Here is a 14,368-nt window from a genome sequence, read left to right as displayed (position 1 = left end):
CTCAGACGGTAGGATTTGTCCGCTCAGGCACGTAGGCTTCTATCTTCCTCTTGGTTTAACACTTGCACAACGATCCTATGGCACCCAAGCTCATTTCCATGCATTACGAACTCTTCGAGGCTTGGAATTTTGCTTGCAAGCTCTTCTCGATTGCTCATGAGTCCATGTACTGTCTCTTTGAACCTCCTTCCAATCATTTGTACGCCATGTCCGGCCAGATTCATATCAAATGTGCTTTATTTGATTCCTAAATTCCATCTATATTTAGTGATAATACAATTTATTCATCTATTAAATATATTTCATGTAATTCAAGACTATATAAAGCTTGGATATATTTTATTTTCTTCTTTGTATCTTGACTATTGAAATAATTCACCCTTACATATTGTGTCTTATATAGGGTGTCTATTCTTCCGACTATCTCGCTAAGAGAATCCCCGGATGTGACTTACTATTTGGTTTAAGACGAAGTCATGTCCCAAGCGATTTCAACGGATTCCATTAGACTCATTTTTAAAAGTTTAGTGAATCTTTTTTTGTTGAGATCAAGTGTTCCTGCTGTGATTCTCATAACCATGTCCAATCATCTATGATTTCTTTTATGTTTTTGAACTTTAGTACATCAAGTTTAAGCATAACTCCATAAAAACGTATTGGTTCTAAACAATCTTCTCATATGATGTTTGGTTCAAGGTAACTTGATTCTTTCTTGACCGTGTTGATGTTGGGTATGATTATCCACCAACTTGGAAATTTGTTTTGGGTCATTCGATCTTTGTGTATCGAGGAACCCACATTTTTTCTTGGTGGTTCTTGAGAAGATGCCTTATTAACTAGAGATTGACCAGCTCCAATTGTGTTCATTTTTAGATCTATGATCTTGAGGTTTGCAAAAGACTTTCAAGGTCTTTAATATTATTGAGACCAATCCTTTCTCATCAGTTTATTTATTTTCCCGAGATAGTTTTCATAAGATCGATCATTTTCTCGTCGTCGTTTAACGGTTTTTGCTCTACTTTGGCCTTATTTATTTGATTTAATAAGGATTTGGTACCAAAGGATGATGATAACCTTCCTCCCGATATCCTATCACTAGAACTAGGTTGTCGTTATACGGTTTGGATTCTTGTTTGAATATCCTTCGACGTTCCGAGATTTCTTCGATTCTTCGTGGTACATAATATAGCTGGTTGCCTTAGTTTTGTACCGTCTTTTATATTTCTATAAGATCTCGAGAGAGTTCAGAGGAATCCGAGACTGTTTATATGAATCTATTATTTTGAATAATATTTTACCTTAATAATTTGATTCATTCGTGGTTGTTCATGGTATATAACATTTGTTAGATTTTCTTGTTTCACATATTCCAAAATATTAAAATAAAACTTTAAAACAATAAAGTTCAAACGCATGTTCGGATCCATAATTTGATAAATATTTCCTCCACAACAAGATAAAATAATAATAATAATAATAATAATAATAATAATAATAATAATAATAATAATTTATATGTCTAAAATAAAAATTTAGGCTCTGATATCATTTTCTAAGCATCTCATGAGTTTTTTATAAGATGATATTTTGGGCATTTTTAAAAGTTTTTTAGCTTGAAGTACCAAATTAAGCATAATTTGAAAGATCAGACCGGATCGAACTGAGACTTGGGCTAAACATTAGGATGAGTTTTTCTAGGTCGCTTTATATAAGAGAAGTGAAAGGTGAAGTTCAAATTGGAGCAATAATAATAAATTTTTTTTGTTAAAAAAAGCAAGATAATTAATTATTAAAGAACAGATTTTTATTTTTTCTAAAAAAATTTATGGGGTTTGGAGAAGAGAACAAAAGTTAAGACAGAAAGTGCACGTCAGAGTTAGCCGTAAGGTTGTGAGTTATTTTTTTGCGAAGGGTGGAATTAATTTTCAGGGATTTTTCTCATCCACATCTCTTTCTTCTCAAAACACACACAAAAAAACACACACCGAAAAAGTTTTTTCCTAAAAAAAAAAAATCCTGAACAGAAGATGCGTGTTGCTTATTATTTGTTCCTACAAGGCACAGGCATGTTTCTGTTCTGAGTTTCTTGGTTTTATTAAGAAAATCTAGCAGAAATTAAACTTGTGGTTTTTTGGTATCATCTTCAGTCAGATTTTAGCTTTATCTTTCTTTTATTTTATTTTATTTTTCAAGAAAAGAAATAGTTGTCCGTTGTGGTGATGCCAAAGGGTGGAAGGAAGCCATCATCAAGAAGGGGGTTGAAGTTTTTTTAAGGTTCAAACAAGAAACTAGGCCTTTTAGGAACAAATATTTGTCCAGTTTTCATCTACTTTAGCCTTTTTCTAGGTTAGTATTTTGTCTTTAGATCTCAAAAATCCTGTCTTATTGTTAAGAAAAGGTTAAAGATCTGAGGGCTCATCCTCACCCCATGATTCAACAGTACTTGGATTTCTAGCTAATGATTATGCTTTTGCTGATGTATTAATTTGCATCTGTTTGAAGAAATATTCAGATTTAAAGGGAAAAGATGATGAAAAGTTTGGCATCCATTCAACAAACTCCCGCGGAAGAAAACATGTCTAATTTGACTACTGCATCTGGTGAAGCTAGTGTTTCTTCAAGTAACAGGAACGACAATGGTGGAATGTACCATCATCCACTCCATAATTTTCAACCCACAAATCAACCTCAGCCACAGCCAATCAAGAAAAAGAGAAACCAACCAGGTCATCCAGGTAAAAAAAAAAAAACGAACACAAAAGCACACCAAAAAAATCAGTTTTGATTTGTTATTGGTATTCAAGAAATGAAACTCTTAGATCCGTTTTTCTTTCCAGACCCTGATGCAGAAGTGATAGCTTTGTCACCAAGAACCCTTTTGGCAACCAACAGATTCGTGTGTGAAATCTGCAACAAAGGGTTTCAAAGGGACCAAAACCTGCAGCTTCACAGAAGAGGACACAATCTGCCATGGAAGCTGAAGCAAAGAACAAGCAAAGAGATAAGGAAAAAAGTGTATGTTTGCCCAGAAAGCAGCTGTGTCCACCATGATCCATCAAGGGCATTGGGAGATTTGACAGGAATCAAGAAACACTTTTGTAGAAAACATGGGGATAAGAAATGGAAATGTGAGAAATGCTCAAAGAGGTATGCGGTTCAATCAGACTGGAAAGCGCACTCAAAGATTTGTGGCACCAAGGAATACAGATGTGACTGTGGAACTATCTTCTCCAGGTAATTAAACTTGGAGTCGCTATTTTAGTTACCAAAAATCACCAGGTTTTTTTTTAATCAAAATTGTGTAGTTACAAATTTCTTGATTATTATTTAGCTTGTCAAGGCTTTCCTTTTTGGAAATGTTTGAAGTTTATCCCATCAATCACTGTATGAAAATGGGCACCTAACTAGCCAGCTATAGAGGGCATTTCTTGATTTCCTAATTTCATAACTGTTTTTTGTCCTCATTTTTCTCAAAAATTATTCTCCTTTTTGGGCTAAATCTATATTTCCAGGGACTTTTTTTTTTTTAAACTTCGGGACTTCATTTTCAAATTTCAACAAGAGTGATAGAGCCGACTGATTTGACACACACTTGTTGATTAAAATATTCCACTATAATTGCAAATTATATATAATTCCCATATCCTGTCAAATGAGCCCCCACTCACACTATTCATATACAAGCAGACTCGACCAATAAATTTTTATTCAACAAATTTATATCCCATCAACTAAATTAGCACGTATTCAATATACATAGTGTTTGCGTGTTTCTTAATTCTTGAATGTAATTTTCTTGCTCTTTTTCAGGAGAGATAGCTTTATCACACACAGAGCTTTTTGTGATGCTCTAGCAGAAGAAAATTCAAGAAATAAAACAATCCCATTTCAAGGTGTCGCAGGAGCATCTCATCACATAAATCTCCAACAAATTCAATCCCAGTTCCATAACACAAATGATCTCCCATTTCCCATCAAGAAAGAGCAACAAAATTTCAGCCTAAGGCCAGAGATCCCACCATGGCTATCTTGCACATCATTTCTTGGCCCACAACCCATTGACCTCACCAGCAGTACGACTCCATCATCACTCTTTCAAGACTTTCAACACAACCAAGATCATCAGAATCCAAACCCTAACCCTAGTAGCAGCTTGGGCCCCACTGCCCTATCCCCATACCACCACCCCCAGCCACACCTCTCGGCAACTGCATTGCTGCAGAAAGCAGCACAGATGGGCGCAAAAGGCATCAGCAACCAATGTGCATCACCCGCGGGTGTGTTTATCCGGCCCCATCAAACTCACATGTCTGCTGCTGGTGATCCTGGTCAAAATATAACAGCTGGTTTTGGTTTAAACTTGTCTTCACGTGATGAGTTCATCAATGGCTTGACTTCATTTGGGAATAAAGCTGCAGCAATGACAGGTGTTGGTAGTAGTACAGGACCAGGTGCATCAGGAGGTGACCCTAGCAACAACAATATCATTAATATTAACAATATTAATAATAATGATAATAACAATAACCCTCTTTCTTCTTCATCATCTTCTTTCCTCCATGAAATGATAATGCACCCCGGCCATCCTCTATCTTCGAGCTCTGGATTTGACGTGTCAGCATTTAATGAAGACATTAACGCATTTGGTGGAATCTTGAATCATCCTGTCGCAGTAAAGAAATCTCGGGGGGGAAGCAATGGCGGAAATCATGAAGGTACTGGTGGAAACGATGGGTTGACAAGGGATTTCTTGGGACTGAGGCATTTGTCTCGAAGTGAAATTCTAAGTTTGACTGGTTTGAGCAACTGCATGAACAGCAGTGCTGGTGCTGCATGTGCTCAGAATAATGATGGAAATCAAACCCAAAAATCTTGGCAAGGTTAAATCTTTCCTTTGATTATTTTGTCAAACTAGCTAGTCATGACAGATGAAGAGAGAAGAAACTAGTGTTGAAATTTGAAACCCTAGCTATCTCTTGCTCATTATTTTTTAAGATTATGATATAATAATATATATTAATTGTTAGCAGTGTGGTTTTTGCTTAGTTAACTATTTTGAACCTTTTTAGGATGATACAACATATGTCAGTCGTTCGTTCAAGTGTAAATTGAAAACTAGTTGAAAATCTGTCTATTGAATGCGAGTATTAAATTTTGGTTATGATTAAAATTGAATGCTTCTCGGACCACATAAATGCTTGCTTGCTTGCAATGTATTAAATAAATAAATACTTGTGGCACTGATCCATATATATATTCTTCATTTTGAATTCCATTAATTCTATAAATGGAGATCAGATATTAAATTTTATATATATATATATATATATGTTTTTAAGTTGAAGAAGCTCGTAAATCAAGGCAACTACTAATGTGATCGAGACAAAAGTTCACATATGCACACACATGTGTGTGTGTTTGTGTGTACAATTACAAAGTTACAATTTTTATTTTTATTTTAATTTTAATTTTAAGCTAGAGTAGCTAGAATGAAAAGGAGCGGGCAGATCAGAGCCAACGTGTTGTCACTATAATGCAGCAGTGTAAATATCTATCTGTATCGAAAAAGATTAACGAATATTATTCTTTTTTGAAAACCTTGTCTTCCTTTTCATCATCGCTTCATCTCACGCCATCATTTTGTTTCAAATGAATCCTTTATTATTTACAAATCGATGACAACGCATTTCTAGAATTTATTTATATTATGTGAAAGGCAAAGCTAAATGAAAGAAAAATCATTGGAAAAACAAAATTTACAAAAACAAATTTTATTTAACAAATGGTTTTATATCTTCCCAAAACTTATTTAATAAATATATATTAGTAAAATAAAAATTAAAAAAAAATACAGAAACAGATTACGTAATTGAGACAATCGAAAAAAGAAATGCGACCAGGGAGTGCAAGATATAGCAGCGAGAGATTCAAGAGGACAAGGAATAGTGGTGATAAAAATTTATTTGGGCTGAATTTTGTTAGATAACATATGGGCATGGGAAAGCCCAATATAATATAAGGCCCAGCCCGCGTTGGTTTTGGATATGAAACTCTTACTCCAGTTGGGGAAGAAGAGGAGGAACACTACACTGGTGGTGGAGGATGTTTATGGGACCATCATATTCTTGAAAATATGGCGAGAAAGAGAACCCTGAGAAGAATTACGGTGAAAATATTCATTTTCTTGATATCCCTTTTGGTGTTTGCTGCGTTTACCCCTCTCCCATCACTCTCCCATCAATCTCATCTGGGTAAAGTACGTACTCAGACCTCCATTTCCTTTCAACTTCATTATGCTTGTTTGTAGCACAGTCTCTTAGTTCTATTGATCTCAAAACAGCAAAAAGGAAACAAATTTGAGATATCGGAGGACATGTTTTGGAAAGATGGGGAGCCATTTAGGATAATAGGTGGTGACTTGCATTATTTCCGGGTGCATCCAGAGGTACCGTTATATGTCATTCTAATTGAGATTGATCAATTCTTTTATTCTTTTTAATTCTAAACTTAAGTTTAACTAGGCATGTTAATTTATCTGATCTCTCTCTACTCCCCTGTTGTCCTGATTGCGGTACTAGATTATTGTGGCATTTTGTTTATTTATTTTTGTGGGTAATGAATTATAGTATTGGGAAGATAGACTGCTGAGGGCTAAGGCGTTGGGCTTGAATACAATTCAGACCTATGTTCCATGGAATTTGCATGAGCCGATACAGGAGCATCTGGTGTTTGAAGGCATTGCGGATATTGTTTTCTTTCTGAAGCTCTGCAAGAAATTGGATTTATTGGTTATGCTGCGTGCTGGGCCTTATATTTGTGGAGGTTAGCACTGTTTTTTTAGGACTTTATATAATATTATTTTTTCCAAAGCTATTGAATCCAACTACATTTCCCAAATCTAGTCTTCTAAAGTCAAGCCATTTGTAAGTTTGTAATTTGGAGTTTACATTTTCCATTTGCCGAATTTACTATAATACTCGGAGATGGAATTTTTTCATCTCCCAATGACGACTTTGACTGATTGTGCATGAGTTTAGATAATTTTTAACATGTAATAATATTTCAGGTTGACCGTATGACCTTAGTTGGGATTGAAAGGAAGGCAGGAATAAAACAACTTAGATGTTTGTATATTCTGTTATTTGTCATAACGGTTTTTCAATCTTAAGTTAAAATCATAGTAAATTATTTACCATTAAGGTACTTCATGGACATTTACAGTTGTCCAAAGAGCTTTTGTCATGTTTTTCCTTTGGTCTATCAGTTCAATTGAGGCGTAGCTTTTGGCTCTTAGTGTAGTATCATGTTCGCTCATGATTGCCTAAAGGTCTGAATTCTGCTTTATATATTTGAGTTTTTCCCCATTTTCAAACCAGCAACCTGGCTGTTCTAGATAAATATTCTCTCTTTGAATTAAACCCCCACTATAGTCTACTATATTTTGAGATGCAATTTCTAACTGGGAAATGTTTAGCAAGGTTACCTCCTTGTGGCATGTGTTTATCTCCATTTTCTTTTTCTTGGGGTTATAGAGTGGGATTTGGGAGGCTTCCCTGCTTGGTTGCTTGCCAAAGAGCCTGAGATCAAGCTTAGATCATCAGATGCCGCCTTCCTTCAACTGGTAAATTTATTTGCCTAGAAAAACGAATTTAATTATGCCAACTCACTACTTGATTTGTGAAGATATATTCGCTGATTTTTTCGATGCTGAATTCAACTTTTGAGGTGGAAAAATGGTGGTCTATCCTACTTCCAAAAGTGTCTCCTCTTCTTTACAGCAATGGAGGTCCTGTTATAATGTACCAGGTGGGTCAAACCAAGGAATCAGATGCTTCATTAAATTGTCTAATAAAATATTAATATGTAGTTACTCCTGTTCATGACCAGAATCTAAGAGCAACAAAAAAATTAGTGCAAAAATATATATGAATTGACTGTATGAAGGATTCTTTTAGTGTTCAGCTTGGGTTTTAACTGATGTAACTATGGCATGCCTCCTGTTCTTCTGAATCTTTTTCATTCTATCTCTTCCTGCTACACGGTGTACAACAACTAATATACCTTCTGTACATAAAATTAGGCGATTACTTTTCTGGACGACGTATTTTCTTTTTCCATAAATGTTATAATATAAGATTATAACCTTCAAAATTATTAGCACATTTCTGCAATCGTTTTTATTTAACACCTCAAAATCATATTGTAAGATTCAAATATTATAAATTTAGGAATAAATAATTTTTATGGTAATTTAGGAATAAATATAGAGCGACCCAAAATTAGGAGTAAAACTAGAAAAAAAAAAAATAGTTTCACCAAATAAGTGTTATTTGTTAAATTGATTAGGGGAGAACCCCAGGCTGTCACATTTAACCTAGCATATCCAATTGTCTAATAATTCTCTACAACCCATGTTATTACTTCCTGGTTTTACATTCCCAAAAAGGTCAATCAAGCCATCATGTCATCACAAGCTAATTATCTTGTGATCGGAAATCTAGCTCTTGAAACTTCTATGTTGCAAGTATGTTGGAAATGTTGAATTATAAACTAAATATTTTTTATGCAACATATCCGAGAATGTGTTGCTACTGATTCTTGCATATCCTCATTTTTTGTCCGTCGTCTTATGTTAATAGTGGATATTCTAAGTGCTAAATAATTTGACAGATTGAGAATGAATTTGGCTCATATGGGGATGACAAAGCTTACTTGCATTATTTGGTTAAACTTGCACGGCGGCTCCTTGGAGATGATATCATATTGTAAGATGGGTGCATAAATAGTTGAAGAAGTTGTTACTTTATATTCTTGAATGCTTTCTTATGCATTGTCATATCCCACTGCAAGTGTGACTCTATGAGGTTGTGGACGTTTAGTTCTAGGATTTTGGTGTATCTGTCTTATCATGCATATTTAGTTCCTGGTAATGGTTTGAGAAAATAATGGGTGTAGCCTATTTGTCTTCTTTAAACCTTATAATCACTATAATTGATAAATTTTGATTGTTTTTTACACATCTATATGGAATTACACTGTTGTTTGTAGGTATACTACAGATGGAGGTTCCAGAGAAACTCTTGAGAAAGGAACAATTCAAGGAGATGCTGTTTTCTCTGGTTAGATGACAAGAATACTCAATTTTAGAATAATTCATTCGAGTTCCCACAGTTTCCTTTTGTGACTAACGTAGAGACTATTTCTATTGATTTCATGCTAGTCATTCGAAATTGATTACCCGAGTATTTACTGAGAGCAACTGTAGCCAATGATCTTAGAGAAGTCTATTCAACAACTCACGTTTCCCAACTCCATTGGCACTGGTGGATGTAGGAATTTGTCCTAGTGAGAGGCGCAAATAAAGAAAAAAAAATCAAATACAAATGGAGGTGAAAACAATTAACCTATTATGTAATTTGCAAAATAATAGCGAAACAAATTTTCATAGCCACTAAGCGGAAATGAGTGACTGATATCTTGCATATGTTCTTGGATTTACTATTTATATATTGAACGTGCATTTAAAAGGTGCTTTAAGTCATTTAAGCTAACGAAGTCTGAGATTTTGTGGTTAAAGTAAGCGCTTCAGCGAAGGAATGCCCTTAGCTTGTCTCGAGCAGCAAAAGCAGAGCCTTGTTGAGTTAGCCTATGTGCATACCTCGTGGGCATTTTTTTAATGACTATGGGTTATCCTATCTAATACTTTGTTCAATTATAATAATCAGTCTGAAGTTTCACTTTTCCGTATAGCCGTTGACTTCACTACTGGAGATGATCCATGGCCCATATTTAAGCTGCAAAAAGAGTTTAATGCACCAGGGAAATCGCCACCACTCTCAGCGTCGGTATCTTTTTTTCTTCATATGGGTTCTGTGAAAAATTTCCTTCTCTTAATCATGTCTTTTATTTCAGCGAATTCTATACTGGTTGGCTCACTCATTGGGGAGAGAATATTGCAAGCACTGATGCAACTCAAACTGCAACTTATTTGGAAAAGATTTTGTCCAAGAATGGGTCTGCTGTCCTCTATGTATGCCTTTATACTCTATGTTTGGTTGTTGAAAATGACTGTTTACCACTCATAGGATTACATATGCTCTTTATTCTAGATGGCACATGGTGGCACAAACTTTGGATTTTATAGTGGTGCCAACACCGGAGCAAATGAGTCCGACTACAAGCCTGACCTTACATCTTATGATTATGTGAGGAAGATCATGAATCCGTTAATCATGTCATCATTAATCTTATCACACTTCTTCCTTCTCAAACTGCCACCTCATTTTCTAGGATGCGCCTATCAGGGAATCTGGAGATGTGGACAACAAAAAGTACAAAGGTAAGTTAACCTTGTGGAAATCTGCAAGGATCTTCTTCTTCTTTTTGATATTTTTTCTTTCTAGACTGTACATTAAGAAAACACATGAAATCTGTAATCATTTAAACTCTGTGATTAATTCTTTTCATTTAGATGTGCTTGTAAAGTCTTTCCTACATCCCTCTCAATATTCGAAATTTGACGCTGTCACTGTCTCTGATTTTTTAGAAAAAGATTTAACAACGTAACATCAAATATTACGATAATCTGTTCCTGACTATGTTACACTTTGGTTTCAGCTTTGAGGAGGGTCATTGCTAAATATAGTTCGAAGCCTCTCATTTCAATTCCTTCGAATAATGAAAAAACGGCTTATGGACGTATTAAGATGGATAAAATTTCGTTTTTGTATGATACGATTGATTATAAAAATCTGTTTGGTGCGATGGAATCTGAGATTCCCAAATCAATGGAGGCCATTGGACAGGTGATAGAACATAAAAATGGTTCAGATCTCCTAATGGTTTTAATAGATGGACTTTGAGTTCTGATTCCTTTGAATTTTCCATTTTCAGATGTTCGGTTTTGTGTTATATGCCTCTGAGTACGCTCCAAATGACTACAAAAATGTGTTGTACATACCGAAGGTCATCTCTTTCCAGTGTAGTGTTCAGATATGTTTAAATTTTTTGCTGGAAAATCTGCGCTTCAACATATCTCGGTTGAGTAGCAAATTTCATTTCACTAATTGAAAAATGATTCATGCCTTCTTGTACAGCTTGGACAAGTCCGCTGGATGTATTGATATATTCAAAAGTTTTGAAGAAAATTTATTTCAATCAGCATAATAAGTTTAGATCTGATTTTTCAAGTATAATTTGCTGCAGGTGCATGACAGAGCTCAAGTGTTTGTTTCATGTGCTGACGATAGTGCAAAAAGGCCATCATATGTTGGCACTATCACAAGATGGTCTACTACAACAATTGACCTGCCTTATGTAAAATGCCCATCCAAAATTAAGTTATTGATCTTGGTATGAATATTTTTGTTTCGTAGCAGGAGTGTAGAGTGTAACCACGCAATTAGGAAAAAACAGTTTCTTATTTACTAGCATTTCATGCTTCGTTCTCTTCTTTTTTATGGTTTTTATAAATTATTATGTCTGTATGTTTTCAGTTTAGCTGCAATAATCTGTCTAATTACCTGTTTAGATCGAAAACATGGGACGCTTGAATTATGGACCTTATATTTTTGACAAAAAGGTAACTCTTATTTTCGTTGTATCCCATGCTATTGCTTGTAGCCTATGCAAAATGGGCATTTTGCCATCTTTTTTTTTTTGTCAAGTTATCTTTTTTGCCTCTATCTTTCTGTTCGCCTTTCTCAAAATGATTGTTGTTTGGGTATTTGTTTTACAGGGTATTTTATCTTCTGTTTATGTGAACTCGAGGCCTCTGTATAAATGGAAAATGATTTCCATCCCTCTCCAAAATTTAAATGAAAGCCAAAGGATTAATCCCATCACTCTGAATGCGGAAATGGAATTTCTGGAAAAATCTGACAGCAACAAATTAAAAGACCAAGAAAGTAAGCCTGAAATTTGTGCGGTACAATGAATTATATGGGATTTCATTGCCTCTTTTTGCTCTCATGAAATTCTTTTTCGATATTTTGCTCTCTGTCATCAGGATCATGGTTCTGCCTCTGTTTTTTGGCCTCGAGCAACATGTCTTAATTACACTGTTAAAGTTGAGAGTGTTGCCACTAAAAGGTGTGGCTCCTTTTTGCAGAACTTAATATTGAACCAGCATTTTACACTGGTCATTTCAATATTGACAAAGTCACAGACACATTCCTGTCATTCAAAGGTTGGAACAAAGGGGTTGCATTTGTGAATGATTTCAACGTTGGACGTTTTTGGCCGGTAGAAAATGGATTTGTTATTATTCTTGTCATTTCTTTTGACAGTTTTGGCTTTCTTGACAAAGTGCATCACATTTTGTCATTTACTCTGTTTTGCAGTCCGTCGGACCACAATGCACCCTTTATATTCCGGCTCCAATTCTTCGAGAAGGAGAAAATATTTTGGTATGACAATCTGAAAGTACTATGAGGTATGACTGTGTTTTATGTTTCAGATAGTTTTTAATGATACATGCTTTCTAAAATCAGGTGATCCTGGAGTTGGAATCACCGAACCCTGATCTATTTGTGAGGTCGGTTAACCAACCGGACTTCACTTGTGTTCCTGCGACTTTGAAGGTTGGTTGACCTTCCCCGTTCCTGAATCAGTTCAAACCCCAAACAAAGTATTTATATAATGTGAGCACCTATCTTTTAGTAGCCTAAAGAAAATCATTTTTCCACCATATATCTAACTCCTAAAAGTGGTTGTGGAGAGACAAAGTTGTTCTTGTGAGTAAATATTGCATCTATTAAACGATATACTGTACATCTCTCTTTTTGAGTAATTTTTTTTTTTTTTAAATTTGATTTACCGATAAAGGTGTCACTGTATGACAAATTTGTATCACAAATGATTTCTAAATCTAATGATGCACTTGAGCACCAACATCATGACTTCTGGTATCGAAAAATTGACCTGGCCTCCCTCCCTATGCAATTGTATCGTCTAAATCGGAAACAGGATCTGTGCATCGAATTTGGCGATTTTTTTTTTCCAATTTGGTGGCCTATCGATGATTTAATACCCCATGCATGTCATCAATGTTCGGCAAGAGAATTTCTAAAGGGAGTGTATTGGTTATAGACTTTTAATGATTTTTATGAGTTTAAAAGTCTAGAGGTATTCAAACTAGACTTTTATATACTCCATGAAAGTTTAGTGGTATTCAATGTAAACTTTTGTAGAATTTTAAAAAGTCACGTGGTATTCAAACTTGACTTTTAAAAACTCTACAAAAGTCTATAAGTATTCAAAATATCAATAGACTTTTAATGACTCTATGGAATTCTATTAAGTACAAGAATTATAGCCTAAGGTACAACAATAAAATATCAACAAAAGTCTTTGATTCAACCTAAAGATTTGTATGTAANGTTTAAAAGTCTAGAGGTATTCAAACTAGACTTTTATATACTCCATAAAAGTTTAGTGGTATTCAATGTAAACTTTTGTAGAATTTTAAAAAGTCATGTGGTATTCAAACTTGACTTTTAAAAACTCTACAAAAGTCTATAGGTATTCAAAATGTCAATAGACTTTTAATGACTCTATGGAATTCTATTAAGTACAAGAATTATAGCCTAAGGTACAACAATAAAATGTCAACAAAAGTCTTTGATTCAACCTAAAGATTTGTATGTACATTTAATTGAGAAATCTCCTAAATTCACATACTCAATACAAACTTTCATTCTTTTCTCATCTATTTATTTTTCTTTTTATTTGTACTTTTTAAAAACATAATTAAAATTTAATTTTTTTATTAATTATTATATAACATTTTATTTTTAATTATTTTCTTTAATTTTAGTTAATCTATATCTTAAATTATTGTATAAGCAAATTCAAACCGATACTATACCAAAATTTTCGGTATACCGAACCAAAAAACCTAACATTTTAAAAAAAGTTATAATTTATTGTTTTAAAATATTATATATTTTAAATTTTTTGTATATTTTTCCGTTATTTCGGTATATACCAAAATTTTCAAATTGGATATCATTACCGTACCGAAAAATTTGGTATTGTTATCGTACCGTACCGAAATCTTCGGTATACTTAAAATTCGGTAAATTCAATATTTTTTTGTTACGGTAATCTTGGTATACCGAAAATTCGGTATTTTTTCTCACCCCTAACAGGGCTTGTATTGACATGTGCTATATTACATAATTTTCTTTGAAAGAAGTGTCAATTTGATGAATTTCAAATTGAACTATATAATGAAGCTCAATTGTCTTCATCAGCACAAGTTTATGAAGGTGACGACTTTGATCAGTTATTTAATACTCAAAAACAACAACCAGCAAATGCTAATGCATGGAGGGATACCATAGCCAAGGGAATGTAGAACAATGTT

At 34.3% G+C, this 14,368-nt stretch overlaps 2 protein-coding genes and 1 long non-coding RNA gene across 9 annotated transcripts; all 3 read left to right on the top strand.

Annotated features, from left to right (window-relative positions):
- The first annotated feature begins 1,879 nt into the window (after positions 1–1,879).
- LOC140991533 (protein indeterminate-domain 7-like) lies at positions 1,880–5,099 on the top strand. 4 transcript variants are annotated; one of them, XM_073461528.1, is made up of 4 exons: positions 1,880–2,346; positions 2,513–2,735; positions 2,838–3,234; positions 3,811–5,099. In XM_073461528.1, the coding sequence occupies exons 2-4, from the start codon at positions 2,528–2,530 to the stop codon at positions 4,883–4,885; spliced, it is 1,680 nt and encodes a 559-aa protein (XP_073317629.1). In that variant the 5' UTR covers positions 1,880–2,346; positions 2,513–2,527; the 3' UTR covers positions 4,886–5,099. The 4 variants fall into 4 exon arrangements, with proteins under 4 accessions (XP_073317629.1, XP_073317630.1, XP_073317627.1 ...); XM_073461529.1 differs by having other exon boundaries at positions 1,881–2,274; XM_073461526.1 differs by having other exon boundaries at positions 1,881–2,346; positions 2,503–2,735.
- Positions 5,100–6,026: 927 nt separating this feature from the next.
- Positions 6,027–12,789, top strand: LOC140991740 (beta-galactosidase 17). Of its 4 annotated transcripts, none has more exons than XM_073461867.1 (19): positions 6,027–6,256; positions 6,341–6,445; positions 6,627–6,822; positions 7,533–7,621; positions 7,726–7,806; positions 8,671–8,765; positions 9,049–9,119; positions 9,751–9,841; positions 9,913–10,030; positions 10,110–10,205; positions 10,291–10,339; positions 10,618–10,805; positions 10,894–10,965; positions 11,206–11,352; positions 11,531–11,582; positions 11,856–11,906; positions 12,110–12,243; positions 12,342–12,407; positions 12,492–12,789. In XM_073461867.1, exons 1-19 carry the CDS (start codon positions 6,134–6,136, stop codon positions 12,588–12,590), a joined length of 1,923 nt encoding a protein of 640 aa, XP_073317968.1. In that variant the 5' UTR covers positions 6,027–6,133; the 3' UTR covers positions 12,591–12,789. The 4 variants fall into 4 exon arrangements, with proteins under 4 accessions (XP_073317968.1, XP_073317969.1, XP_073317970.1 ...); XM_073461866.1 differs by having other exon boundaries at positions 6,053–6,256; positions 11,531–11,581; positions 11,738–11,906; positions 12,492–12,787; XM_073461868.1 differs by lacking the exons at positions 12,342–12,407; positions 12,492–12,789 and having other exon boundaries at positions 11,531–11,581; positions 11,738–11,906; positions 12,008–12,240.
- Positions 12,790–13,100: 311 nt separating this feature from the next.
- On the top strand, positions 13,101–13,768 carry LOC140991006 (uncharacterized). The gene is made up of 2 exons (XR_012177757.1): positions 13,101–13,159; positions 13,396–13,768. It is a non-coding gene; the product is annotated as an uncharacterized lncRNA (long non-coding RNA).
- Positions 13,769–14,368: the final 600 nt, after the last annotated feature.

Source organism: Primulina huaijiensis, chromosome 13, assembly GCF_012295235.1.
Source record: "Primulina huaijiensis isolate GDHJ02 chromosome 13, ASM1229523v2, whole genome shotgun sequence".
NCBI lineage: Eukaryota > Viridiplantae > Streptophyta > Magnoliopsida > Lamiales > Gesneriaceae > Primulina > Primulina huaijiensis.
Note: the sequence above shows the minus strand (reverse complement) of the source record. Positions and strands in the feature narration are given on the sequence as shown.